At 38.3% G+C, this 26479-nt stretch overlaps 1 protein-coding gene across 1 annotated transcript; it reads right to left on the bottom strand.

Annotated features, from left to right (window-relative positions):
• Window positions 1-1343: 1343 nt before the first annotated feature.
• On the bottom strand, window positions 1344-2819 carry Tmem200a (transmembrane protein 200A). Its single transcript, XM_076860194.2, has one exon. The coding sequence runs from the start codon at window positions 2817-2819 to the stop codon at window positions 1344-1346; it is 1476 nt and encodes a 491-aa protein (XP_076716309.1).
• Between the last annotated feature and the right edge of the window lie 23660 nt (window positions 2820-26479).

Here is a 26479-nt window from a genome sequence, read left to right on the forward strand (position 1 = left end):
TACCATCCTTCTGCTCTTTCACACCTGCAACACTGATGCTCTGAAATGGTTAGGCCTTGAAGAAAACCTGTAAAATTTCCTGAGTATTCCATTAAACAATTCTTCAAATTGTTACTTTAATGGAAAACATGAAATTTTTTTTTCTGATGGAGGCATCCATTTTAGTGTTTAGTGTCTTCAATAACAGAACTTCAGCCCTAAGAATTTATTATACCATGAGAACGTCTTTGGAGTTAGCATAAGGCTTTCTAGCACAAGGAAAATTTCAAGGCAATTTATCAAGGACTAAATTTTCTTGAACCACCAACCTGGTGGTACATGAATGAGGATAAAAAGAAATATCAAGTTTAGTTGATTATTTTCCAAATAACATGATCTAAAAAATATTGGGGGGAAATAAGGACATGGGAGTGGGTATATTGGATGGTAACAGATGGCTAGAAAAAGAGACTGAGGCTAGCTAGCATTAACTAGTACAAAAGGTATCCTCACTCATTAGCCAATATTTTCTTCCTGTATATAATTAATTACTTCAAGATAACATTTCTACAAACTACATTGGTTCATTCATTTTTCAAGTTAGTTTTCAAAGAAATTTTGATTCTGAATATCTAAAGTTATAGCTGATAGCTTTTTGACATTTATTTCTCAAGTATATGTAGCATTCTCAGCCATGACTCTTAAATACATCAATTCTTGATAATATATCACTAAAACAGAACTTATGTTTAAAACAATACTACCTACCTAGAGCTCAAAATAGGATTCATAGCCAACTTAACCAATTTGTAATATAGAGCTCACACCAAACTAAACCAATTTGCCAATTTGTATTATTTAGCTCACACAGAAAGTAGATCTTTTGTCTTTGAAATAATTTAACCAATCCTATATAAAAGCAATTACTCAGAAAATCACATCCTAAGATTTGCACTCATACTCATTTGTAAATGTATATTGTGGAGCCTGATTTGGTACTTTTGGTCCACACTTTGGTATCCTATGTTTTCCCTACTAGATGCTTTTTTCTATGACTATGACAATCAATGAATGAACTTAAAAGTAAAGCAAAGTTTTAATTTTGATGCAAGTATTCTGTATTCACACCATTAAAAGCTATCATGCTTTTGAAGGAATGGAGAAAACAAAATCACATGTGCTAATCTAGAGTACTGCAGTCTTAAGTAACCCAAACACACAACCATCTCCATTACAGAATTAAGCAGCCAGTAATACACTACAAAACATTTGATTATAAAAGCTTACAACCAATGCTTTAAGAGGGAAACACTGGTGAAAATAGTTTTAAAATATATACCCTTGGAAAATGATATTTTTAAACTTTAAAACCTTGTTTCAGAAGTTCCTCGTTTTAGGTTGTTACTCAAAAACTCATCATGTTCAAAACTCAAGTTATTGTGAGATCTTGAAATCATAAGAAGCTTCTCCTTATTGGTAAAGTCTTTTTTGATTGCAGCTTGGGGCACCAGCAACCTATCCATGGGGTCCTCTTTGTTCTCTAGTTTCATATATCCCTTGCTGTTGCTTCGATCCAACCGAGGCCAACTTGGATGTTTCCTTTGCTCTGCCTGAACAGTCAGAGTGGAGGGACCCCGGTCCAAGTCTAAGGATTTTGAGTGTGATGAGAGTAAATGTAAAGATGTGTTGGAGCCAAACTGTCTTCTAGCAGCCCCAGGAGACAAGAGCTGTCCCGCCCCAGGCCCAAGGGCCACAGAGGACTTGTACTGACTGGACAAGGACTCCCCGATGAAATTATTCTTTGGAAGCATTGTGTTGGCTGCCTGGAAGGATTCACCTGTATTGGGCAAAGGGACCACAAGGGAATCCATTGACAAATTCCTTGACCTACTTTTGAGGTTATCGGCATCCTCAGTGATGTTGTCTATACTGGGCTCATCAATCACACAGTTATTAAGTTTGATCACAGGCAGTGTAAAAGCACTGATGGATGATGACACAATTGACTTGGTTTCACATTTCTTGGAACAGCTACTTTTATCCTCCGTTGCCTTGGATGGAGGTGGATAGAGGCCAAAGACAGAGACAGAGCTGTCCGAGAGCAAAGGGGGCATGAGATGTCCCAAACTCTTATTTTCACTTAGCATCAGTTCGTCCTCCTCCACGGAGCTGTCCATTCGAAAACTGCTGCGCAAACCTGAGAAAGAGGCAACCGCATTTGTCGCCAATCTTGAGGGACAGGAGCTCCCGTTCTGTTTCACTTCTGATTCTCCCATTAAGCCCGAGTAAATGCCATTCATATGCTTTTGCTCCTTGATTCTCAGCGTGTGGATGTCAATGACTGTAGAGTAGATGTCCCTCATGTGTATGATTTTGGTTTCTTTGTCACGGTTTTCATGAAGAATGGCATTAGCACAAATGAAAATGAAAATGCCAATCCCCATGGTGAAGGGGCCAAGCATTTTCATTTTATCCGAATGCAGATGCTGCTCAAAGAAACGAACTACCACGCCGCCTTGGTTCCGAATCACCTGAGTCTCATTTGTTGACAATGTTGTCTCAGCATCGATGAAATGTTCTTTTTGGGGCCAATATCCAAGAACGGCCATTGCAATTCCTATGATGGAGATAAGCACTCCTAAAATGAGGAAAAATCCAGATGGGGAATAAAGCCGGATCTTGCCGCGAACAACCACGACATCGGCCCGCGGCCGCCGCCTGACTGGTTTCTGCTCCTGGGCAGCCGGCGAGGGGCTGAGGTTGACGTGCTGCTGTGATCTGGCAGAGTCTTGCCTTTTCAAGGCGGCCAGGCCGGTTATGACTCCGCCAGTGGCTATCATAGCTCAGCTTTTTACTCTGAAAAGAAAACAAACACATGATGATCTAAATATGTCCCTGGCTTAGAATGCATTCTTGCAATTCACTGTTCCAAGATCCCTGTCATCAATGAACTCTCAACAACCACATTTAATGTCCCCCTCAATTTCCATCTTGCTTACCCCTCTGTTTCCATGGATATTACTGGTCTCTCCTTTCTTCCCCAGTTTTTTATGATGCCGAGTCCTCCTGGTTCTACCCTGACCTTGCTGACTGCTTCAGTTTTGGCTCTTCTTCTCTCATCTAAAAGTAGACCACCTTCCCCTAGAGTCCTGTGCTTGGCCACTTTCTCTTCTCTACTGTCCCTCAGCATTCATATCCACTCCTACATCTCCCACCATTTCCTTTATGCCGATGAGTCCCAAATCTACATTTTGGTCACATTCTGAGTTTTGATTTCACATTTTCAACTGCCCACTGGGGAACACACCCACATCCACACACTGTTAGCAAAGCTGAGCTCATCTTCCACCAGATACCAGCTGTCTTGCTTGACCTCACTGTTTTAATGGCTCAGTTTTCAAGCCTGGCTCTTTACAGTTTTCCTTAATCCCCATTTTCTTCTTCCTTTCCTTTTCCCATTAGCTCTAACTCCTAGAAACATTCTTTACACAATGTCTCTCAACTCCACCCTCTATTCCAACCCTCCTCTTCCCAGCTTAATGAAGCTCTAATTCATTCCTATTAGACCATTACAACGACCTCTTAACTAGCCTTCCAGACTCCAGTTTCTTTTCCGATGATCCAATTTATATACAGAAGGCAGATTACATATGACACACTTTTGAAATTGTTTAAAAAGTGAAGCAATGGAGAAAATATTCCCCTCTACCTAATCTGGCATTCCAGGTTGAGCTAATCTGTGTTTCCTTTTAAAATTTGCATACAACCAAAACCCATCCAATGTTCCCTATTTCTCATTAATTCTCCATTCCTGAGACTTTTTCAAGACTGTTTCTGTCATTCTGTCCAGATCCCTCCTGCCACCCATGTTCACATACTGACATCTGGCTAGTCATCAAAGCTCACATTCTACTTCCTTTATAAAGCATTCTGATTCCTATCTACATCCACACATGCTCTCATTCCTCATAGCATTTGAGCAAGTTTTCTGTGGCACTTGCCATGTTAATGTCTTATTTCTTTCACTTCTTGTGGTTGAACACCAAATTTAATCCATACTTTTAAGATCAGAAACATTCATTGTAGTACCTTGTATGTACAGAACCAGTGCTTAAGCAACAATTTGTTAAAATGCTGAATAAGGGAATAATTCTTTTCTGGGATTTGCTGGATGACCTTCATATACTTAAGTGGTAAAAAAATATAAACAAACAAAATTAATATCCCCCCCCCAAAAAAGCAACATTTTAGAACTTGGTAAAATACCTGTCTTGTTTTTATAATAAATAGTTCTCAAGCTGCCAAATTTGTCTCTTAGGGAAACAAAGGATATTTTAAGATCCATGAGGTCTTAGGCAAATTTCCAAGAGGGCATCAAATATCATTTTCTAGGTTGAGTTCTCTCTCCTTTTGAATTTCTATTGATGATTTCTGAATTGTGTTTAAATAGCAAGGCTGTGGACAGTATGTACAGTTTTAGCAAGCTGTTGAGTAAATCAAGCCTTCTGTGGAATTATAACTAGGATTAAAATAGTTTAATGTTGGAAGAACTAACTAAATTGTAGCCCCTAGCTCTTAGTCGATAAAATTTATCAAAGTAAAACACCACATCTTAAAAATATCTCCCAAACCTTGGCTAAAACAAAGCTTAGTGTCGACCTATATTTTCTTGAACTAAAAATCAAATGTTTGAAGAAAATGCTTAGATTAGCTAGCAGCCACCTTATTTCCATATGGCAGGCTAAGGACTCAGTCTGAAATCCTTCTGAATTGATGGATTTCAGAAGGAAATGGAAACAAGGGCAAAAGCCTTTCATTTGGTTTAAAAAGAACCACAATTAATTGCATTCCTTGCAAATTTCTAGTTCTCTACCACTTGTAAAAACATGGTCTTCTAACGCTGCCACTTTCCATTCCTGAGGTTGACAGAGGAAGTGGGGCTGGAAGAGAAGAAATATTTTAGGTGAGAAGTGGAAAATAGGAAGGACTGAGCCTCTGTGTGGGCAAGCACAGTAAATAGGTTGGGCTTGAAAGAAGAGAAATGTAGTTTAAGAGTAGGCAAATGTATTGGGAACAAAAGAAGAGAGTTAGGGATGGCTCAGCTGCAGAGCATTTGGCTCCATGTGCAAGGCCCTGGGTTCCATCCCCAGCACAGCAGGTGGACCACACAGTTTCCTCAGCCAGCCTGCCCTGGTCAGGCTCAATCAGAGTCAATAAGGCTCCCCCAGATTAGCAAATTGGGGCTTGGTGCTAATGTCTTCAATACTCCATGAGTCTCACTTATGACCCTGGGAAACAAACTAGATACAAAGGTGAGCAAATTTGGTCACAGCTGAAAGGAGCTTGAAACCTAGCAAAAAAGCTCATATGTACATGAAGCAGAATGAGGTAATTCCCAGAATGAAAGCTTCAATTAGGAAGGGCCTTTCCAACAGGCTTCGTGTAGGAGACAGCATTTCCACATTTATCACAGTGAAATATCAACTTAACATCATTTTAGATAAGGTTGAGGGAAAGCAAACAGGCTGGAGAAGAGGAGGAATGTGGCCTGCCTTTCACATGCACATCTCCGTGTTGCAGAGACAAGTAGGTAAACAAGGCTAGATGGGTGGACTGGGTCTTGAAAGATGGCAAATGCATTCTATGTGCTCCACTTTTCCATCTTCAGAGGTGCTGGAGTATGAAGCAAATACCACTGTTATTATTTTAGAAAAATTAGTCTCAAGTAGATGAGATCAGTAGTGAGAGACTGATAATGGGAAACCACATGAGGATGCTAGCAGCAGTTTGCCAATAAGAAGCCTAGAGAAACCATAAAATCCAGAGTGAGTGAATCTACTGGCCCTCTGTCTTTAAACTGCAATGCCAATTAGTCCAAAGTATTCAGCTGGTGCAAAATGAGCCTACATCTACTTCTAAAATTTATTTAGCAAAGCCACATCTCCTCTATCCTATGTCCCCCAATATTTTTTTTTTTTTTTTTTTTTTTTTTTTTGCTTGTGGGTGTGACTTGGGAGGGTTAGGTATACAGGTCCCATTATCTAGTCTCCTTATTACAATAAATAAATCCCAACATTCTTCTAAGTTTTTATAATATCAATAGTAACAACAGCCAAACCATACTGCTTATGGTCAGGCATTTTGTAAGTGCTTTAAGTACAAAAAATATGTATTCTCACAACAATGCTGGAGGTTATAATAATAATTATGATCTCTATTTTCCAGATGAGAAGACTTAAGTTCAGAGAGTTTAGGTAACTTGCCTATGTTTTTATAGAATCTGAGATGGGGATGGGCTTCCAAGTTAATTTTCACTTCAAATTTTCTTTCCCTTGTTGTCCTTATTTCAATTCCTGCTTCCAACATAACACTAGACCCCAAGGAATGCTGTTCTGCCTTTAAAACTAGGACAATAGACCAGAACCAACTTCCATTTCTCAAATTACAAAGACCAGGTAATTAAGTCCATGAGGGATATATGGGGTTAAAGGTATAACTTCAGGTGAGTGTTCAACTTCTTATACCTGTTTCCTGATCCCCTCCAGCATCTAAAGATGCAGCTTCAACAGACCACCTCCCCTGCTCCATACACCTCATCTTTGCCCTCTGTTTCATAGGGCAGGACAGGGACTCATTTCCTCAAAGGTCCAACTGGAGAATTTTATAATACTGAATTGCATTTTGTTATCTTGGGCACAGAGCTTTCACATGTTAACCTTTTGGGATCCTGAATCTGTCTTCCAAAATAGTGTTGACCCTCTCAGTTTGTGTTCCATCTGCAAATACTGTAAACCCTGCCTTCCTTAGCTCTCCTAAGCTTTTGGAAATTGAAGAAAGCATACAGCAAAGCCCTGTGGTACTCCACTAGGGACCTCCTCCTTGGTGGACACTGTTTATTGGTTTAGATAGTTATTCATGCAAGTCATTAGAATGGATACCTGCCATTATAGAAGTTAGAGGGCTCAAAATAGGTTTCTTGGCCTGAAGAATATAATGATCAGAAACCATCTTTTTGATGAGGCTATTCAACTAGCTATAAATAAACCTAACCAGAGGGTCAGCCACATGCATGTTCCCATATGCTCCCCACAAAAGATATGAATTTGTCAAAAGCCAAAAGAGAAATATTATATGTATGCATTCATCTGTTGACAGCTAAAACTAAAAAATTAATTTGGATTACCTCTGGGCCACCTGTTGATCGTCCTGTTTTCCATCCTCAGTGCTCATAAATTAGTCTCAATTTGACTAACAACGGGTATCAAGATTACCAGCTTTAAAATTAAAAAAACATACCCTCTTCCTCACTGTGCTAACCAGGACACTGATGGGCCATCTTCAGGCCTGTGCCCCCTTACTGGAGTCTGAGACTCATCAACAGGACTCCAGCTCATCTGCAGAAATTCAGTCTCATTTGCCACTTTCATCACTATAGAGAAATGTAGACTCTCACCCTCATTCAAGCAGTTGAACTGTGTACTTTCCTACCTTGGGCTCTCACATCCTTCTGAACCACGTTTACCTTACCCTTCTCAGCCGAAAGCTCTCTTTCCTTGACTGAGAGGATTTCTGCTTGTGCATCATGCGGAATACTACATCACACACAATCTGTTCGAATCTTCAGGCTTATCCTCTCCTATTCTTGCTCTAATAGTTTTTAAAACCCTTGTTGTCCTTAACCTTTTTCATAGGCCTAAGTACATCCTGGAATGTGCTTTTCATGGCACTAACTCATGCCAGGTTTTCGTATTCTCACATTCCTGGAAGTTTTATTCCAATATACTTAGGTCCTCTTCTGACCACATTGACCTAATATTCTGACCACATTGCAAGCCTATTGCATATCAGACATGGTTCTAGATGCATCCACACACTTATATCTGAGATAATGACAATTAAACAGACTGGCAAGTTTTGAAGCCAACCAGAATGTTGTCCAAGACCAAATACTGAATTAGCAGAAAGAAAAAGGTTGGAATGCAAAGTTTCAGACTCCTGGTCCAGGGTTCATTCTTGGCTATCTGTTCCTCTCTGTTGTTTTGCCTTCTAGCCCAGTGCATAGCAGAGTTCCTGGATGTAATAAATGCTCAGTAAGTATCTGTTGGCTGGAAATAGATTTGAGAAATGCTTCAATATCACTGAAATGTGTAAAGCATTAGGAGCACAGTTAAGAAAACCCAGTCCCTGATTTCAAGGAGTCTGGCATCTGGTGGGAGAGCAGTCAAAATAAATGTCTAAAACGAAATGAACTAACTGCTGTGATGGAGTTACAGAGGTGCCTCTGAACGCTCTCCACAATCTGGAAGAATCAGGGCAGGCTTCCTAGAAGTGGTGACAGTTAATGGAGGTGTGTGCTCTGTAGACAGAGTCTCCTTAATCCTTGTTCCTGACTGCTGCACAAGTGTCCCTGCTCTATGGTTCTTCATCATCTCCTTTTAAGTGGGCCTATTATTTTAAATATAATTGATATTTATATATTTGAATTTCTATCCTTATTCAGAAGCTAAAAAACTCACCAGAATGCAAGACTATCTGTCCAAAGGAAATAAAATTAATTTATGCCTTCAGGACCAAATAAAAACATTATATAAAACTCCATGTGGTATCCACAAATGTGACAGATGGATATATTTTCTGTTCAAGCTACAACAGTTTTAGGACTTTCTTCCCAGTAGAGACATTTTAAACTTTTAGAATAGGATTTTTAATCTATATTCTTACCAGAGTTGAAAGAGAAAATGCCTATAGAGTTCAATCTTATAAAGTTTAAAAAAATAAGAAAAGAATAGGAATCATCTTTTTCACATACAGCATGATGGCTCTGCACATGGATGGAACACTGGAATAAGAGAGATGGGATCCACTTCCTTGCTTCATCATTTCATAGCCATGCAGCCCTGGAAAAGTAGTTTTAAACTATTCTTATCTCAGTTTCTCCATCTGTAAAATGGCAAAAGGCTTCTTTAATACACAATAGATTGTGCTCTGGAAACACAAGACCTGGGTCTGTTGAATTACTGCACACCACAAATAACCACACTTGTCCAATTCACCAAACTCTTGGAGCCTCAGTTTTCTTACCTGTAAAATAGTGCTAACAACAGTATGGTTTTTGTAAAGCAAAAGAGATAATGAAGGCAAAAGACAGCTAAGTGTCTGGCAATTAAGGTCTACATTAGTGATGCCATCTGTCTCTGATTATAAGACTTTTCAAGGATAAAATGAAGTTTTATATACATATATACATACATTATATGGGTATATATACATATACTTATTGTATACATATTTGTGTTTGTATACACACACACACACTCACACACACATATATATAGTATTTACTATGGTTTGGTTATAATAAAATCTCAAAAAACAATAGCTGTATTAAAACTTCATTACTCATATTATTCTTTCATTGCTCAGCTAGGCAAATAAAAATATTTTGGCTGGGAGTGTAGCTCAGTGGTACAGTACTTTCGTAGCATGTGTGAGCCCTGAATTCAATCTCCAGCACTAACACACTCTCTTTCTCTATCTCTCTCATTTTAAGTTAAATGATTAATGATGACTCACTGTACTTGGAGCAACAGTTATGACTACAAATTTGTACAGGGACTTAGAATTAAAAAAGAGAATGGAGAATGTGCATTTTAGTGGTGGAAGCATCAATAATTTGGTAGTTGCAAAGTAGAGTTTATATAAGAAAGACAGTTGGGAGATAAAGACAAAATAGAGCATGGCTATTTTTTAATTCATTCTCTCTTCACATTTAGAGGTTTGGCTTATAAAATCATAATGGCAATAATAAAATCAAGGTAGGAAAACCCAAACTGGTTTATTTGATGATTTTACTTGCGTTAATAAAGCAACTGGATCAAATGCATGCGTGATCTGATCAATTCTGCAAGCACCATTCTGTTGCCATTGGAACACTTGGGCACAAAACAGACTGAAAAGAGAAGAATATGAAGCCTGGGAATATGCAGCCTAGAGAAGATGCCATAAGGGTAACAGAATGTGAAAATTTGCAAAATATGAAATCTGTGTCAAGAAGTTCATGCACATTCTGGAGATTTTTGTAGATCTTCTTTGGAGAGTGTGGTTTCTTAATATTCAGTATAGTTCTACATTCTATATAAATAAAGAGGAAATACAGAATGTTGACATAATTAGCAACATAATACTCGAGTCATTAAATATATAACATTATGATTGAGTGCATCCCAAGCCTGCAGACATTGCTAGAAATAGAGGAAACACTTGGAAATCTGTACACAGCCTTCAAAACCTGCCAGGCTCACAAACTACAAAATATGGGCTCAAACCAATTATGAGCTGTGTAACAATGACATGGAACAATTGCTCTCCAAGGACTAAAAGCCATGAAGCCTTGGAACACAGAAGTCTCCAGGAGGCTGAATAACAGATCCATAATGAGCTTAGAAAACACCCTGCTGGGACCCTGTGGGAGGCATTTTCTGCAAGAACAGAAGAAATTAGAAGCCTATTTCCCCCAAAGTAGAAATATGCTGCCCGCCCTGCAGTCCAACTCTTCAAACGTAGACAAGCTCTTAACAATAACTGTCATATTTCCCACTCACTGCATTTCCTGACAGGAAGGTGACTTGAACCTGGTGTAAAGAAGCTACGCTAAAGAAGTCACCAATTTACTAAAACACAGGAAATTAGCTGAGGTAGTCCTGGATAAAGACCTGAAGCTTTTAAAATCATAGGTTGGACTTCATGGAGAAGTCTCCTCCATTGCAGCAGAACATATGGTCTCTTCTCTTGGAGGAATGGTGACTAGGTTTTAGAAAGTGAGACTCCAATAAGTATTAATATGCTTTCCTGTGATTTAAAATGCCTGGGAAATCATAAACTCACTGTTGACACTCCTGCAGGGCCAGGGGGAAAGCTGGCTGGTGAGCTACACTGATTTCAACTCTTCGTTTTTCCATTTACCAAATATCTTGTATAAGTCTAACAGTTTTTCAAGTAACACAGCTGTGCCAGTACTGTTAAGGCTACTGAATTCTTACATACTTCTCTCCTGCAAATGAGGAACCAGCTCTTGTCAGAGCAAATTCACAATTTAAATTAAGTTGTGTCATCTTCTAATCCACAGTAACAGACTGTACAGTAAATATCATATAGAGTTTTCCAACCAATGGTAGCTCTATTAATAGTAAAGTATTTTTAAAACCTTATAAAATCAGTAGGAAATGATTCAAACGACATCGTTTCCATTGAAGAGGGTTAGTGGCAATAAGGTAAATTGAGGAAAACCCGGACTTGGGTCCAATTTTAGAAAAGTATTTGTTAGTCTATTTATCTATCTCTTATCTGTTTGGAAACTACTTCCTATAGAATGAATATTTATGTGCCCCCAAGGCATTGGTATTAAGAGGTGGGGTCTTTGGGAGGTGATTAGGTCATCAGGCTATGAGCCCTCATGACTGAAATTAATGCCATTTTGTGTTCCTACAACAGAACTAGAGACTTGGTAATTTTTTTTTTTTTTTTTTTTTTTTTTTTTTTTTTTTTGGTTCTGGGGATTGAATCCAGGACCTTGTGCAAGTGATGCAAGCACTCTACAACTGAGTTATATCCCCAGCCCAAGACTTGGTAATTTAAAAAAAAAAAAAAAAAAAAAAAAAAAAAAAAAAAAAAAAAGATTCTCACATTCTGGAGGCTGAGAAGTCCAAGGTGAAGGTGTTATATCTGGAGAGGGCCTTCTTGTTGCATTACAATGGGGAGGAAGGCATCACATGGTGAGACAGTAGGAGCAGGCCAACTCAGGTCTGGCTTCCTCTTAAAGCCACCAATCCCATCATGGGGGTCCTATCCTCATGACCTCATCTAAATACCATGAACACTCACATTTAGGGATTATGTTTCCAACACATTAACTTCTGGGTACCCATTCAAACCATAGCACCTTATAAAAGAAACCCCAGAGAATTCCCTTACTCTACAGAGTGAGAAGACACTACCCATGAACAAAGTAACGTGCCCTCACTAGATACTGAATCTACTGGTGCCTGGAGATTGGACTTCCCAGCTTCCAGATCTGTGAGACAATTTTTGTTGTTCATAAACCATCCAGCCTATAATATTTTTGTTACAGCAACCTGAATGAATCAATGCCTTATATTTATGCCTTATATTTAAATTTTTGATGCATCTGAAATTTCTTTTTTTATAAAATTAAGGGTAGGGAACTAACTTCTGTTAATAGATAATCAATCTTGCCTTCCTTGGTTTGAAATGGTACCTTCATTATACACCAATTTTGTATGCTGTGCAATATAACAAACTTCATATGTATTTAGGTCAATAATAAGACATATCATCCCATTCCATTAATTTGTCTTTGCCAGAATCAAGTTGACATATCATTTTAGTATTATGTATTTGAATACAAAATGCTAGTTATTCTCATTGTTTAGTCAGTTTTTTCAAGACCCAACCAGCATATCGTAGAGAAGGAAGGATTTATTCGAAGGTTCACAGTTTCAGAGATCTTAGTTCGTAGAAGGCCGGCTCCATTCCTTGGGGCTCAAGGTGAGTTAAAACATCAGGGCAGATGGAAGCAGCTCATATGATGATCAGGAAGCAGAGAGAGAGAGAGAGAGAGACTCCATGCTCCAGACACAGAATATATACTCCATAGCCATGAACCATTTCCTCCAGCCACACCCTACCTGCCTCTTGCTACCACTGAGTTAATCCTATCAGAGATCATTGATTAGGTTAAGGCTATAACCCAATCATTTCTCCTCCAAACCTTGCCTTGTTTCACACTTGAGTTTTTGGGGGATACTTCACTTCCAAACCATAACACTCATTATACTTCTGTGTCAAAAGTTCTTATCTGTTCTTATACTATTTATTTTGCAAATGAACTTTGACTTTTTAAAAAAAATATGGTTATTAAATTTTATTGAGATAATGCTAAATCCATACATAATTGTAGGAAGAATTAACTTCAAAATCCTTCTATAGCATTTCATCTAAAAAGAAGTTTATTTTATGGCATAGTTTTTTGCTCTTTTATTTTTTTTAACATAAATGTCTCCAATTTCTTGCTATGGTTTACTCCCTGAGTGTTTTCTATCATTTCTTTTACTATCATTTCTATCTTCAAGGGGTCATTTGGATGTAGACAACCACTGATTTTGTGTATCAGTTTTGTATTAAGCTATTTCACTAGACTGGCTCTTTTTTTTTTTTTTTAATTAGCTCATTGTATTAGGTGTTGTAGAAATACAATTATATCATTCAACATCTTTGCCTCCCCTTTTGCAATTTTAAACCTCAACTGCTCTTTTCCAATTGTGTCACTTGGCACCAACTGTGCAAGGGCGAACAACCAGAGGACAGTGGACACCTTCCTGGATCCTGCACTCACGAGCTATCTACTGCTCCCCCGCATAGAGGTATCAGCCTGTGCCTGTGTCATTAAGAGTGCCAGGGGACACTGGTGACTGACTCAGAGATGCTGCTGGTGAGGGAGAGCTCTCCACCTGGAGATGAAGACAAGGAGGAGAGGGAAAGGGGGAAGCACAAGGAAAGAATGAAGGAGGATAAAGGGCAGGCAGAGAAGAAGAAGGCTGAACTGTGGGAGACAATTACGGATTACTGATGTCAACATTAAATATATGGAAGCAGGGGTAACAATTCCTGTATGTTTTTTGAAATGTCCTTATTTCTTTCTATTACACTAAAAAATGTTTTTAGGTATTTTCCTCCTGGGATTTTGAGATTACTGAATCGTCTGCTCAAGTGTATTAGCTGAACGGGGAAAAGGAGAAGAATGACAAATTACATAAGATGTCAGGAATATTAAAAAGACTGTAAAGAATGTTTAGCAGTAAAAATGATTTCAGGAAAGCCAAACATAACAAAAACAGATAAACCACATTTCTGAAAGCACCATGCACGTTCCCACTTTCTACAAGTGCATGGTATTTTCTGATCAGGTCTGAAATATTTTTAGCTTCACATATCTGTTTGTTATATGGCCAATACATAGAATTAAAAAATTACCAATTTCCATTAATAAATGAAAAGAACAAGGAACAAAGCAATGGAAACTGAAATAACTTAAAAATTAAAAGTAAATAATTGTCACTTAATAATTGTCAAAAATGAAAAATAAAAAAGAGAGACTGATCACACCCACTGTTGGTGAACTATACAGAAATAGGTTTTAATAGGCTGTCAATGGGAGGAAAAATGGGTAGTTTTTCTTGAGGTTAATTTAAGATTGACTTTCACAAATTGAAACATTCATTCATTATGCTCTCTACCCACTGCCTATTTTACTTCTAAAAATACTTCCTTTAGAAATAAGGAAATTCTCTGTAGTACTATAGTAATGGCAGCAACTTAGAAAGAGCTGAAAGGCCCAGCAACAGAAGACTTGCTAAGTAGACATACGGCACCTGTATGGTGGAATACTATATAGACGTTTAAAAGGATGAATAGAAACTAATAAAAAAAAAAACTCTCACATTTTCAGATTTTAATTTTTCAAATATATTGAAAACCAAAGGCCCAATTTCTCTGATACATGGATGCTGATCCATAATGGGGATGGCAGGGGCAGGGAGAAGCATGGGAGGAGTGGAGGAACTTTAGATAGGGCAAAGGGGATGGAGAGGAAGGGGGGCGGCATGAGGGTAGGAAAGGCAGTGGAATGAGATGGACATCATTACCCGAAATACACGTATGAAGACACAAATGGTGTGACTCTACTTTGTGAACAACCAGAGACATGAAAAATTGTACTCTCTGTGTACTATGATTTGAAATGCATTCTGGTGTCATGTATAAGAAATTAGAGTAAATAAGACAATTCTTAAAAAAAAATATTTATCTGAAAAAAAATTTAAATATTTTGAAATTTTAGAACTGATATAGAATAAGATCTCTTCATATGAAATATATATGTACTGAATGGATATAAAGGCAACACCAAACTTAACAGCCCACATGCTTAAAGAGTGTGCTTGTTGGTGCTGTGCTGCAGAACTATACATGTAATATAGAACTATACTGTTGACCTATTTGCAAGGAGCGTGTAATGCTTTTATTTCATTTCCACTTTGGAAGCCTTAAAGATGAGAGTAAAAAAGCAGATCAACTTGGTACATTTAGGAGGATTAGGTATGCTTGCTAGTTTAAGAACAAGTGTAATAAAAAATGCAAGACTAGAAAAAACAGAAGATATCTAACATCACAAACCAAACTAAGTAAGCAAAGGAAAGAAAGAGTTATAATATATCTTAATCTTGAAGCACAGAAAACAGTTCTACCCATTTAGGAAATACCTGCATTAGCAGGGGTAAGGTTACATTAAAGGATAAATTACAAATTTATCCCTTAAGAAGCTTATAATCTAGAATCCGTCTAAGGCTAAAGCTGTACTACATAAAACAAATAGGAAGTACTAAGGCTCTGTAGGGGTCATCCTGGCTCCTCTTGGCCTCCAAAAGAGGGTGGTCTCATTTTCTCCCCCAAAGCTCAGTCTTCACTGTGTGTAGGTCTATCTCCATGCCAGTCCATCAGCCTGTCTTCTGTTGCTCTAACACCTCAATTTCCATTCCCAGCTGGAAACAGACTCCTTTGAGGGCATCCTGCAACTTCCAGAATGATTATTTTCCTAAAGAATGCAACTACAGAAGCTGGACAGAAATCTCCAGCTTCCCTCCAAGAGGGAATCTAAGCTGGGCTCCGGAAAGTTCTTTCACTTAACCTGATTTGTATTCACCTCCTCACGGAGGATGGAGCAAGACTTTTATTTAATTTCTTCTTGCCTTGAAATGAAATCTTTGTTCCACCCCCTCCTCTACCCTGATTCACCCTTTGTGTGCTGCATGGTGGCTCCATTTCCACAGAGACCAGGGCTCTTCTCAGCGGGTGTGGGTCTGATGGCAGAGCCATCAAGGATTCTCCCAGTTCCTGCTTTTCTCTGCTTAATAATCTTAACCCAAAGAATGAATGGTTACTTCTGACTTTGTTTCAAGGAATTAAAATCCCTGGGGCTTATTTCAAATGAGTTCATGTGATAGACAGCTGTCTCTAAATGCAAGTCATTTCAACCAAGTTTTACAAATGCCTCCAATCTTGATCTTTTAAAATCAAAATCAAATACTAATAGGGTTATAATGATGAGTTGTGATAACTGTATGCTTTTTAAATAAACACTTAGCAATTTTTACATTTTTGATCTTCAATCATATCAGATCCACAGAGAGCCGTAACCCACTGTAATGCTCTAATATTTTTTTGGACTTGCTGTAGTTACATGCTAAGATACAGGTTTTATTGGTAGTTGTTTGAATATTAATCAAATGTTTGTTGGCTTATCCACATATTGGCTCATTAAGTCTTCCCAACGAAAATGAAGAGCATCCCTTTACACAAATGAGCTAAGGGGCTAAGGGGATGCATCATTTGTATGTAAGGAGGAATTGGAACAAGTCTTCCAACTCAAGTTCTGACTGCATAATCTCTGTAGCCACTATGTTACTCCAAAGTGGCTGTTTGTGTCTTCAAATGAAAGTTATTAATAACTGATCAGTTTGCTCAGGATTAAAGATCATTGGCATTCAACTGTTTTTATACAAGATGGCCGTTATCGGTTTTGCATTACTTTCTGAGTGATGAAGAGGACTCTTTTTTCTTCTTAACTCTGCATAAAGTAATGAAATCACCTAAGTAAGTACATCAAATAACATTCCCAAGTCTTTCAGAACAATGTTCATGACTGATTCAGATTTCACTTTGACTGGGAGGCAGGGCATCTATCTCACATGCGTTTGGCTCTGCCTGTGTTGCTTCTAATTCAAATCAGCTATGAAAACATTTTCAGCTTTCTATGCTCCTTTACTTGAGTGATCTGTGATTTTGATCTTACACTCCTGTGATTTTTTATTTGTTCTTTTTAGTTATACATGACAGTAGAGCCTGTTGGAATCCATATTTATACAAACATGGAGTATATCTTATTCTAATTAGGATCCCAGTCTTATGGACGGTGAGATTCACTGTGGTATATTCACATATGAACATAGGAAAGTTGTATCTGATTCATTCTACTGTCTCTCCTATTCCCATTCCTTCTACCTTCCCTTCATTCCCCTTTGTCTTATCCACTGAACTTCTATTCTTTCTCTCAACCTTGTTGTGTGCTAGCATCCGCTTATCAGAGAAAACATTTGATTTTGGGTTTTGGGGCAATCCTGAATTAAGTACAAAATACACCCTGAATCATCTCACTTGCAGTCAGGTTAGCTGGGATTTGGATATAAGAACTACAACTTCCTATCAGGAATCCCCAAGCAGAGGTTTGAATTCAGAGGTAAAAATCTCCAGGTTTGCTTGATGGGTACACCAGTGATCATTGGCTTAATTTTTGATAGTTTCCAGATCCTCTGTGAGGTTTAATGTATGTTTTTAGATAGTTGCTGAACCCCAACTATGTGCCGGAGTCCTGCCACTGAATCTAGCATCCTCTGTGCTGCTACTGGACTGAGCACCTGGACGTGGCGAGAGCAGCAGACATTAGGAAGTGTTCTGGTCCAGTGATGGAAGAGTTCATGAGCTACAGAGAGGGCAAAGGGAGACAATGAACCTGGGGGACAAGAAATGGGGAGGGGGCAAGCAGGAGAGAATCATTAAGAAGGAGGTCCTTGAGTTGCTTTCTGAAAAGGGAGAAAGAAAAGCAGAGAGAGACAAATTCCTAAGGAAGGTGAGCTCAAAGTACTTCCTCAATTATCTCACCTGCAGTCAGGTTAGCTGGGGTTTGGATATAAGAACTACAACTTCCTATCAGCAACCCCCAAGCAGAGGCTGGAATTCAGAGGGAAAATCTCCAGGTTTTGCTCGATGGGGACACCAGTGATCATCATGGCCCCTGACCAGCTCTCCCTGCTCTTTCCCATAATTCCTTCCCATAAAAGACATTAAGGTCTCCCTACTGCCTAAAAGATAATTTTAGGATTTGTTCAGATTTAAATGGAATAAAGTTGACTACACTACGGTCTTCCAGCTTAGTGAGATAAAAGTAAATATGAGTTAAATCGTGACTTTTTAATAATGAAGAACTCCAAAAAGAAAGTTTATATTAACTATTTCCCAAGAGAACTGTGAACAAGTTCAAGTTATTCATCTGGAGACTTTGAGGGAAAGTAAGAAAATTGAGAAAAAGAGTAAATAATTAGAAAGGAAAAGAGAACTAGTGTTTGTTGATTTCTGAATATTTTTAAGGAACTGAATATGTGTTATTATAATTAGTCTTTGGAAAAGTGAGGGAAGAAAAACTGTCCCATTTCATTGAAACTCAGGGAGGGTCAGTAATTGACTTAGTGTGTCACACAGTCAGGAAGTATAAGGGTGAGGTTACAAATCCAGATCTATTTAGTTCAGAGAACAAACTATTTCTCCTTTGTCATACTGCATGTTGAAAGAAATAGAATTAAAAGGAAGCATAGTTGAAATGTTGAGAGAAAACAGAGACAAGGAGAAAAAAGAGGAGTTTATAATTATGCATTTAGAATTCAGTGAGAAAAATATGCTATTTAAAGAAGGAAATCATAAATGTTATTTAAAGAAAGAAATCATAAGCATCTCTAAATTGCATGCAGCAGTGCTATGTCCTCAAGGACAGGTAGCTATTGGTGAAGGTGAAGTGAGTTCAACTTCTAATCTTCATAGGGACTCACTTCTATAAAAATGATCAAAACTGTAGGTGAAAAATAATCAAATACCTCAAAACAGAAACAAACACACTTTCCACCTAATGTGTTGGTAAGGATTCAATACTGCACAAAGCAGATACATGAAGATCACCATCTCTTTAATCTTTTATGTATTTTATTACCTTGAGGCTTGGTATCTGGTAATTTAACCCTTTCCTGACACATTTGGACCATCTATCTGTCTCCAAAGCTAAGAGGATATTAAAAATGACTCCTATGGCCTCAAACTGATAATGCTTTAAAGTCAATTTAAAGATTTCATTCCCCCCTAAGTATCATATGAGAAGTGTGACCTCAGGAAATGAAATAAAAATGAAAAGATTTTTACTTTTTAACAATGACTGTGTAAATGTTTTTTCCCTTTTTCTGTAGAGTTCTTTGGCAACATGGTTCCTTGTTTTCCCTTTCATTTGTTTTAAAACAATGCTTTGCCAATTTTAAAAATGTTAGGGAAATATTTAATAACAGGAAGAAATTTCCAATAATTATGGTATATGTGATATAACATTACATATAAATATATGTCTATATCTACTGCTGATTCAGTAACACAAACGTCCTTATTACAACTGCATGCATACAGAAAAAAGATATACATAGAGGAAATACCCAGACAGAGAAGCCATTTAGAAAAAGGCAATGCTAAGGTGTAATTAAATATAATTTTTAATATTGCTCACATATTAAGAAGCACCCCAAAGAAAAGATCACTTAAAACACTGACTTTCATTTCTTTAAGGTCATGTACATCTTTATTCTCAAAAATCAAATTACTTTTTTGTTAAGATCAATTTCAGAGCTATGATTATGAATTTATAGCTTCAGTTAACTAATAAAATTCCTTGAGCAAAATTATAGACATATTAATTTGACCTCACACCAATGCAGCTGAAGTAACTTTTTAAATGATTTTACAAAGGCCAATTGGCTAACTAACCAGATAACAACAGTATAATAAAAACACTCAAATAAAATTTTATACTAGTTAAAATGACTCAAATCTCTGCTACAAGGGAAACCATCCACACAGCCTTCGGAAGTGCTAGGTGGGCATCCCCCCTCAGCTTTCTCCGTAGGTTTTTCTGGTACTAGGCAATGTCCACGTTTAGGACTTCATATTCCACAGCAATCAAAACAACATTCAGGCAGACACATAAAAGACAACAATGGTATCACAATATCAGAAGGAGAGATAATTAGGACCATCCCCATACTCAAAAGCAACATTAACCAATTCAAATGAGACAGCACCTCACAGCTGTTAGGACGACTATCATCAAAATAAAAGATAAAAGAGAGCAAGTGTTGCAAGGATGTGGAGAAAAGGGAAGCCTTGTGCTCTGTTGGTGAAAATGTAAATTAGAAGAGCCATGTGCAAAAGGTACAGAAACTCCTTCAAAAATAAAGAAATAGAATTCCAGTAGGATCGAGCAAGCCCTTTTCCGGGTATACACAGGATCCAGCAAGCCCTTTTCCAGGTATACACAGGCAATGGAACTGGTATGTCAAAGACATCGGTACTCCCACGTTCACTGCAGCATTATTGACATGAGCTAAGGTACAGAATCAGCTTAAATATCCACTGACACAGGAATGGGTAAAGTGGGATGCATGCGCACATGAGCGTGCAAGCACACACACACACACACACACACACACACACACACACACACGCAGAAACGGAATGGAATACTATTTTTAAAATAAGGAAAGTCTGCCATTCATGACAACATGAAGAGTGAAGGACATTAAGTGGAATAAGCCAGACACAGACAGAAAAATACTGCATAATTTCACTTGCATGTGGTATCTTAAAAAGGTGAATTCACAGTAGAGAGTACAATGGAGAAAGCAGTGGGGAATGGGAGATTCCCGTCAAAGAGTACAAAGCTTCCGTTACTGGGCATGAGTGAGTCCCAGAGATCCAACACACAGCAGGGAGACTGCAGTTAATAATGCTGCCTTATCTTCTTGAAATTCACTAACAAAGTAGATCTTACCACACACACAAAACGGTAACTGTGTGAAGAAATGGCTATGTTAGTTGGCTTGGCTGTATTGAGTTGTTAACTGTGTATATCAAAATATTATGCCATGCATTGAAAAACAGTAATAAAGATGGGACTATGTTCTGAGAAAAGTGTCATTAGGTGACTTCCAGTCTGTGTAAGCATCACAGTATGTACTTACACAACCTAGATGGTAAATCTTCCTACACACCTAGACTATAGAATATATAAACCTGGAATATGGGAGGTATACATAGGGCCTATAAGCATATATGGTATACATATGGTGTGTGTGCATATATATGATATATATATGATATATATATATATATATATCATATATATATAGGAGCCTGTTGCTCCTGGGTCTATAATGAACAGAACAGGAGATTAAATCAAGCACAAGAGATAATGACACAATTAAGGGACTCCTTAAGCAAGAGACATTTGAGGCTAGAGCCAACATAACATGGCATACTATAAACTTTATTTTTTTTCTAATAAATAGAGAGTTTGCACTCTAAAATGATAAAAAGTATAGTATAGTAATAGTATAGTAAATACATACACCAGTAACATAGTGTCTTATTATCATGTAAGTATTATCTACTGTGTATAACTGCATATGCACCATTTTCACTTGATTGGCCACATAGTAGGACTGTTCACTCCAGTGTCACAGGAGCATGAGTGATATGTTGCACCCAATGCCACTGCTGTTATGGTTTAGATGTGAGGCGTCCCCCAAAGCTCATGAGACCATGCAAGAAAACACAGAAGTGAAATGATTGTGGTATGAGGGCTTCACCATAATCAGTATATTAATACTGATAGGGATTAACTAGGTGGTAAATGTAGGTGGGTAGGTTGTGGCTGGAGAAGGTGGGTCCCTGGGGGCCATGCCTTGGGGTATCTATTCTGTCTCTGGTTAGCCAGGCTTAGTCTCTCTCTGCTTCCTGGTGCATTGCCTTGAGCTGCTTTCCTCCTCCACACGCTCTTGTGTCATGATGTTCTGCCTCATCCTAGGTCCAGAGCAATGGAACCTCTGTCTATAGACTGAGATCTCTGAAACCATGAGCCCCAAATAAACTTCTTCTCTTCTAAAATTGTTCTTGTCAGGTCTTTTTGTCACAGAGGCAAAACCAACCAACCAAACAAACAACAACAACAAAAACCCCACTAAAACAATAGGCAATAGGACATTTTCAAGTCCATTATAATGTCATGAGACGACTGTCGTTATTCAGCATGTGGCTGTGTATACAACTTCTGCTAAAAAAACAAACCAACACAGCTAATGAAAACAAGTACAGCAGGTCTTGGGATAAGGGAGGAGAACAAGAAGAGATCAGGTAGAGCAGTGCTGCTCAAAGTGTGGTCCTTGGATCAGCAACATTAGCACAGCCTGTGAGCTTGTGATAAAAAGTATAGTATAGCAATAGTACAGATCTTTGAGACCACTTCCACCCTCTGAATCTGAAACCCTGAACTAGGTGGGTCCAGCAGCCTGTTTTAACAGTTCCTCCTGGTAATTCCCATGCCTGCTGAATCTGAGAACCACTAAGCTGTAGACATTTCCAGCAGACCTTCCCTTTGCACAGAAGAAACAGGGGAAGGGGGACCTGCTGCCTCTGTTTCTTATAACAGGGAAAATTGGTTTTTTTTGGGGGGGTGAAGGAGGTAGGATAAAGGATGCTATCATTACAGAAAGATGGCTCAAGGCCACTATCTCAGCAGGTACTGTATAATGAGGGAGTTCCTTATTGTTTTCCCCAAGGGTCATGTCCTGTCCATGAAGAATGAATGAATAAGTGAGCAGAAATGAAAGGAATGTAAACATAAGACTAAGGTGTCCAGAACCAAGAAAATTTCCCCTTGTGGTCTCCCCATGCCTGGATCCTTTAAGTGAGGATAGTGTCATTGTCGTCGTATATTCATTCATTTCTTCTTTTACCTGTTGTTTCAAGACTAAGTTTTACATTGCTGGGCACTGGTGATTTGAAGCTAACAAACAAAAGACTCTTCACTCTAGAGGAGCCAGAGTAACATATGCAAGAGGGAAGGCCAACTGAATTGATGTGGTCAAAGTCCGTTGGGGTAAAATGTACTAGATATCCATCCATCCATCCATCCATCCATCCATCCATCCATCCATCGGTGACAATGGCCAATTCTGTCCTACCTGGACCATATCTTTTCCAGCTATGGGTCCATCATTTGTTACAGTTTCCCAACACCATGAAGTTAGTTAAGCACTGAGTATTGACTTGTTGCGATCAGTGAAATGTGAGTGAAGAGAGCTACGTCCTTTCCTGAGAAAACGTTTAAGAGCAAGTTTGTGATTTGCCATCATCCCTTTCCCTCTGCCATGGTGTCCAACCACTGCCTGCATGGCCAAAAGCCCAAATCCTCAGGTTCTCATGTAAGAATAATGGGGAGGAACTCCTGGCTAAATCACAATGCACAAGAAAGAGGAATACATTTTTGTCATTTTAAAACACTGAAGGTTGTTTGTTATTGCACATATCCTATTCTGACTTACACAAACTGACACTAGTATTATTCTGATGTTATCTGCAAGAAAATGAGAGATTAAAATAATTGACTGAAATACAGAAAGGTGCTGTTATAAGCTGAACGTGTCTCTCCAGAACATATTTTGAAACTTCATAGCCAATGTGACATAGATGAGGCCCGTAGAGGGTGATTAGTCATGAGGGCTCCACACTCTTGGACAGAACTAGTGACCTCATAAGAGGTCATCCCTTTTGCCCTTCTGCCTTCTGCCTTGTGAGGATTTGGCTTCGTGAAAGGAAAGAGCAAACTCTTGTCAGGCACCAAATTTGTTAACCTCTTGACTTTGGATTTTCTAGTCCTCAAACTATGACAAAAGCATTTCTTTTGTTTATAAATAATCTAGTCTTTGGCATCTTACTACAATAGCAACAAGAATACACTAATACAGGTGGTGCCACTAGGCAGATGTCTTTTTGTTTGACCTCTGAATCTCTGGATTCATGAGCCAAAGGAAATTTGTTTAACTGATCTCACAAGATTTCCTCTTGCTCTAGACTGTAAACCACCACACTGATATGTGATAATATCACGACTAATAATTGATCAGAGATTGTCCCCATAAAAGGATTAAGCATATTGTCCACTGTGACTCAGTATGTGACCAAAAGAAGGATGCCTACCCAAATTTTTCTGTCTCTAAAGCCTGTGGTTTTACTATAGTGCTACATTGCTTTTATGGCTATGTATCTTGAACTGACCAAAAGTTCTGGTCCTAACTTTATCTTTAATAACTGTGATGTTGAAGTAATAGTTTAAACTTTGGCTTCAGATTTTTTTTTTTTTTTTTGTAAAGTGGGAATATTAACCCTCCCTTTCTCACAGGTTATTATGAGTTAGATTGAGTTTAAAGTCCTTGCAAATAATACATCAATAGAATTAAAATGTATAAACAGTCCAGCATCAGCTTGGGACATTCCCTGGCTTATGAGTAGCTCTACAAAAAAGAAGAAATAAATTTGTGTTCACCTCTTTTAGAAGAAAAAAACTTTACTTTCATTATTTGGTATGGAAATATTTTTAAAATATAATACTTGAAATGGAATACTTCATTCCAGAATCTTCAAACTGTATTAATCATTAATTTTGTTTTCTCTTGATGAGTCATTGTTGGTTTGCTTTATTTTGATAATGAATATCTACTACGACAAGATTCTGGGCAATCCTCTGACAGCTATGTGAAAAGCCAAGCATCCTGAAGAAGCTTGTGATCAAGATAAGGAACTCAAGCTGTGGGTGTAGCTCAGTGGTAGAGCTACAGGTGCTGAGGACGTGGGGGAGGCCCTGGGTTGGGTCCCCAGCACCAAAAGAAAGAAGAAAAAGAGAATTGGAAATGACTTTCTTGAAATATCATCTTGCTGCTAGGTGAAGTTCAGTGTGTTCATGCAAGTAAGGGTCCTGATGAGTCCACTCAATCAATGCCACCATGGGTGCACGTGGGCCACTGAAACTGTCCTGCCCTGTTCAGCTTCTCATCTGAAGGTTCTAATTTGCTGTGACCCTAGTAGTGAGATAAGCACGTAAACAGGTTTATGGATACTGTGTGCAAATTAAGATAAGAAAAGTTGGACAGAAGACTTTGGGAATGTATCTCTTTGGCTTGTTTTTGATTTTTGTATGTATACTTCCTGGTGCTACTCTGGCCTTATTAAGTCTGCAAATTTCTGTTGAATGTAAAGTTATGATGTTGGATCAGCCTTTAAGTGATTAGAGAGCTGTATGGACATATTGCAGTATGGGTGATATAAAAATAAATATTTGTTCTAGATTTTATATTCCATATGTTTTCACAAAGAATCCTTTCCATGTGTTCAAGGCTTATGAATATATTTAAATTTGTTCACCTGGAAGATTCTTTTTATATGCACACACACATTGATATATCAGTTTCAATCTGGGTAGATAGAATTGTCAATGATACTTGCAGACTAATTTTAAAAAACCCACCCAATCATGCTCAAATTTTCAAAATTTTATTTTTTTTCTAGTACAGATTGTTGGAATAATTCAGCATCAAAAATATTTGAGTGACATGCCAATCAGCTTTTCATTCATTCACTAGTTTGTTTCATTTATTTGTTTCAGTCATCTAACAAGTTATTTACAGAGTCAAAGCACTCTGCCACTAGGCCAGAGATAAAATAATGAACAACTCGAACTGCATCCTCACCTCCCTGGATCTAAATCCAAACTGAATGAATAATTACAAAAGTGATCTATGAAAGATTCAGGGGAGTGCATATCGAAATGGCCTATCTTGGGCTGGGGATGTGGCTCAAGTGGTAGCGCGCTCGTCTGGCATGCGTGAGGCCTGGGTTCGATCCTCAGCACCACATACAAACAAAAGATGTTGTGTCCACCGAAAACTAAAAAATAAATATTAAAATTCTCTCTCTCTCTCTCTCTCTCTCTCTCTCTCTCTCTCTCTCTCTCTCTCCCTCTTAAAAAAAAAAAAAAGAAAAGAAAAAGAAATGGCCTATCTTAGTCCTAGGGATTTTGGAAGGCAGTTTGAGTAGGTGACTTAGTTTTAATGAGAGAGTGCAGAGAAGAGAAAGAAGAACAGCATGTGCCAGGACTCAAGTGGTAGAGTACTCAGCCTCAAAGACATGAACAAAAACTATGTGGCTTGGACGGGTTGGGGGTGGGCAAATGAAAAGGGAATGGAGCAAGATCATACAAGATTTCATAGGACATATGAAGACTTTGAACTCTCTTAGGAGACATCATGCATGGGCTTCAAGCAGAGATGGAGTAGGATCAAAGTTTCATTTTTGTGAGATTCTTGCTGCTGGATGGAAAGTGTAAGGATGGTCTTCTTAAAAGGACAAGCATTTTAAAAGCCCCTATAGCAATCCAGACAAGAGATGATGGTAGCAGGAAGCATCATAGGGGTCATTTGGGTGAAGAGAGTGGACAAAACAGTGATTTAGAAGACAGAGTATAAAGACCCTGACACTAACTGTGAGAGGTGAGGGAGAGGAAGCTGTCAAGCTGGTGCCTTGAGCAGTGGATAGGATGACAGACCTTCCACTGAAATTAGAACAAATGAAGAGAAGCTGTTTGAATGCTATCAGTTCTCATATTCCCAGAGACTTTCTGCTAATTAACTGTATGTACAGATACACCCAGCAATCAAAAGCTAAACATTTA

Source organism: Callospermophilus lateralis, chromosome 6, assembly GCF_048772815.1.
Source record: "Callospermophilus lateralis isolate mCalLat2 chromosome 6, mCalLat2.hap1, whole genome shotgun sequence".
Taxonomy (NCBI): Eukaryota; Metazoa; Chordata; class Mammalia; order Rodentia; family Sciuridae; genus Callospermophilus; species Callospermophilus lateralis.

What these genes read in the sequence shown, in the direction of transcription:
- Tmem200a (XM_076860194.2), bottom strand. Translation starts at nt 2,819, where the DNA reads ATGATAGCCACTGGCGGAGTCATAACCGGCCTGGCCGCCTTGAAAAGG.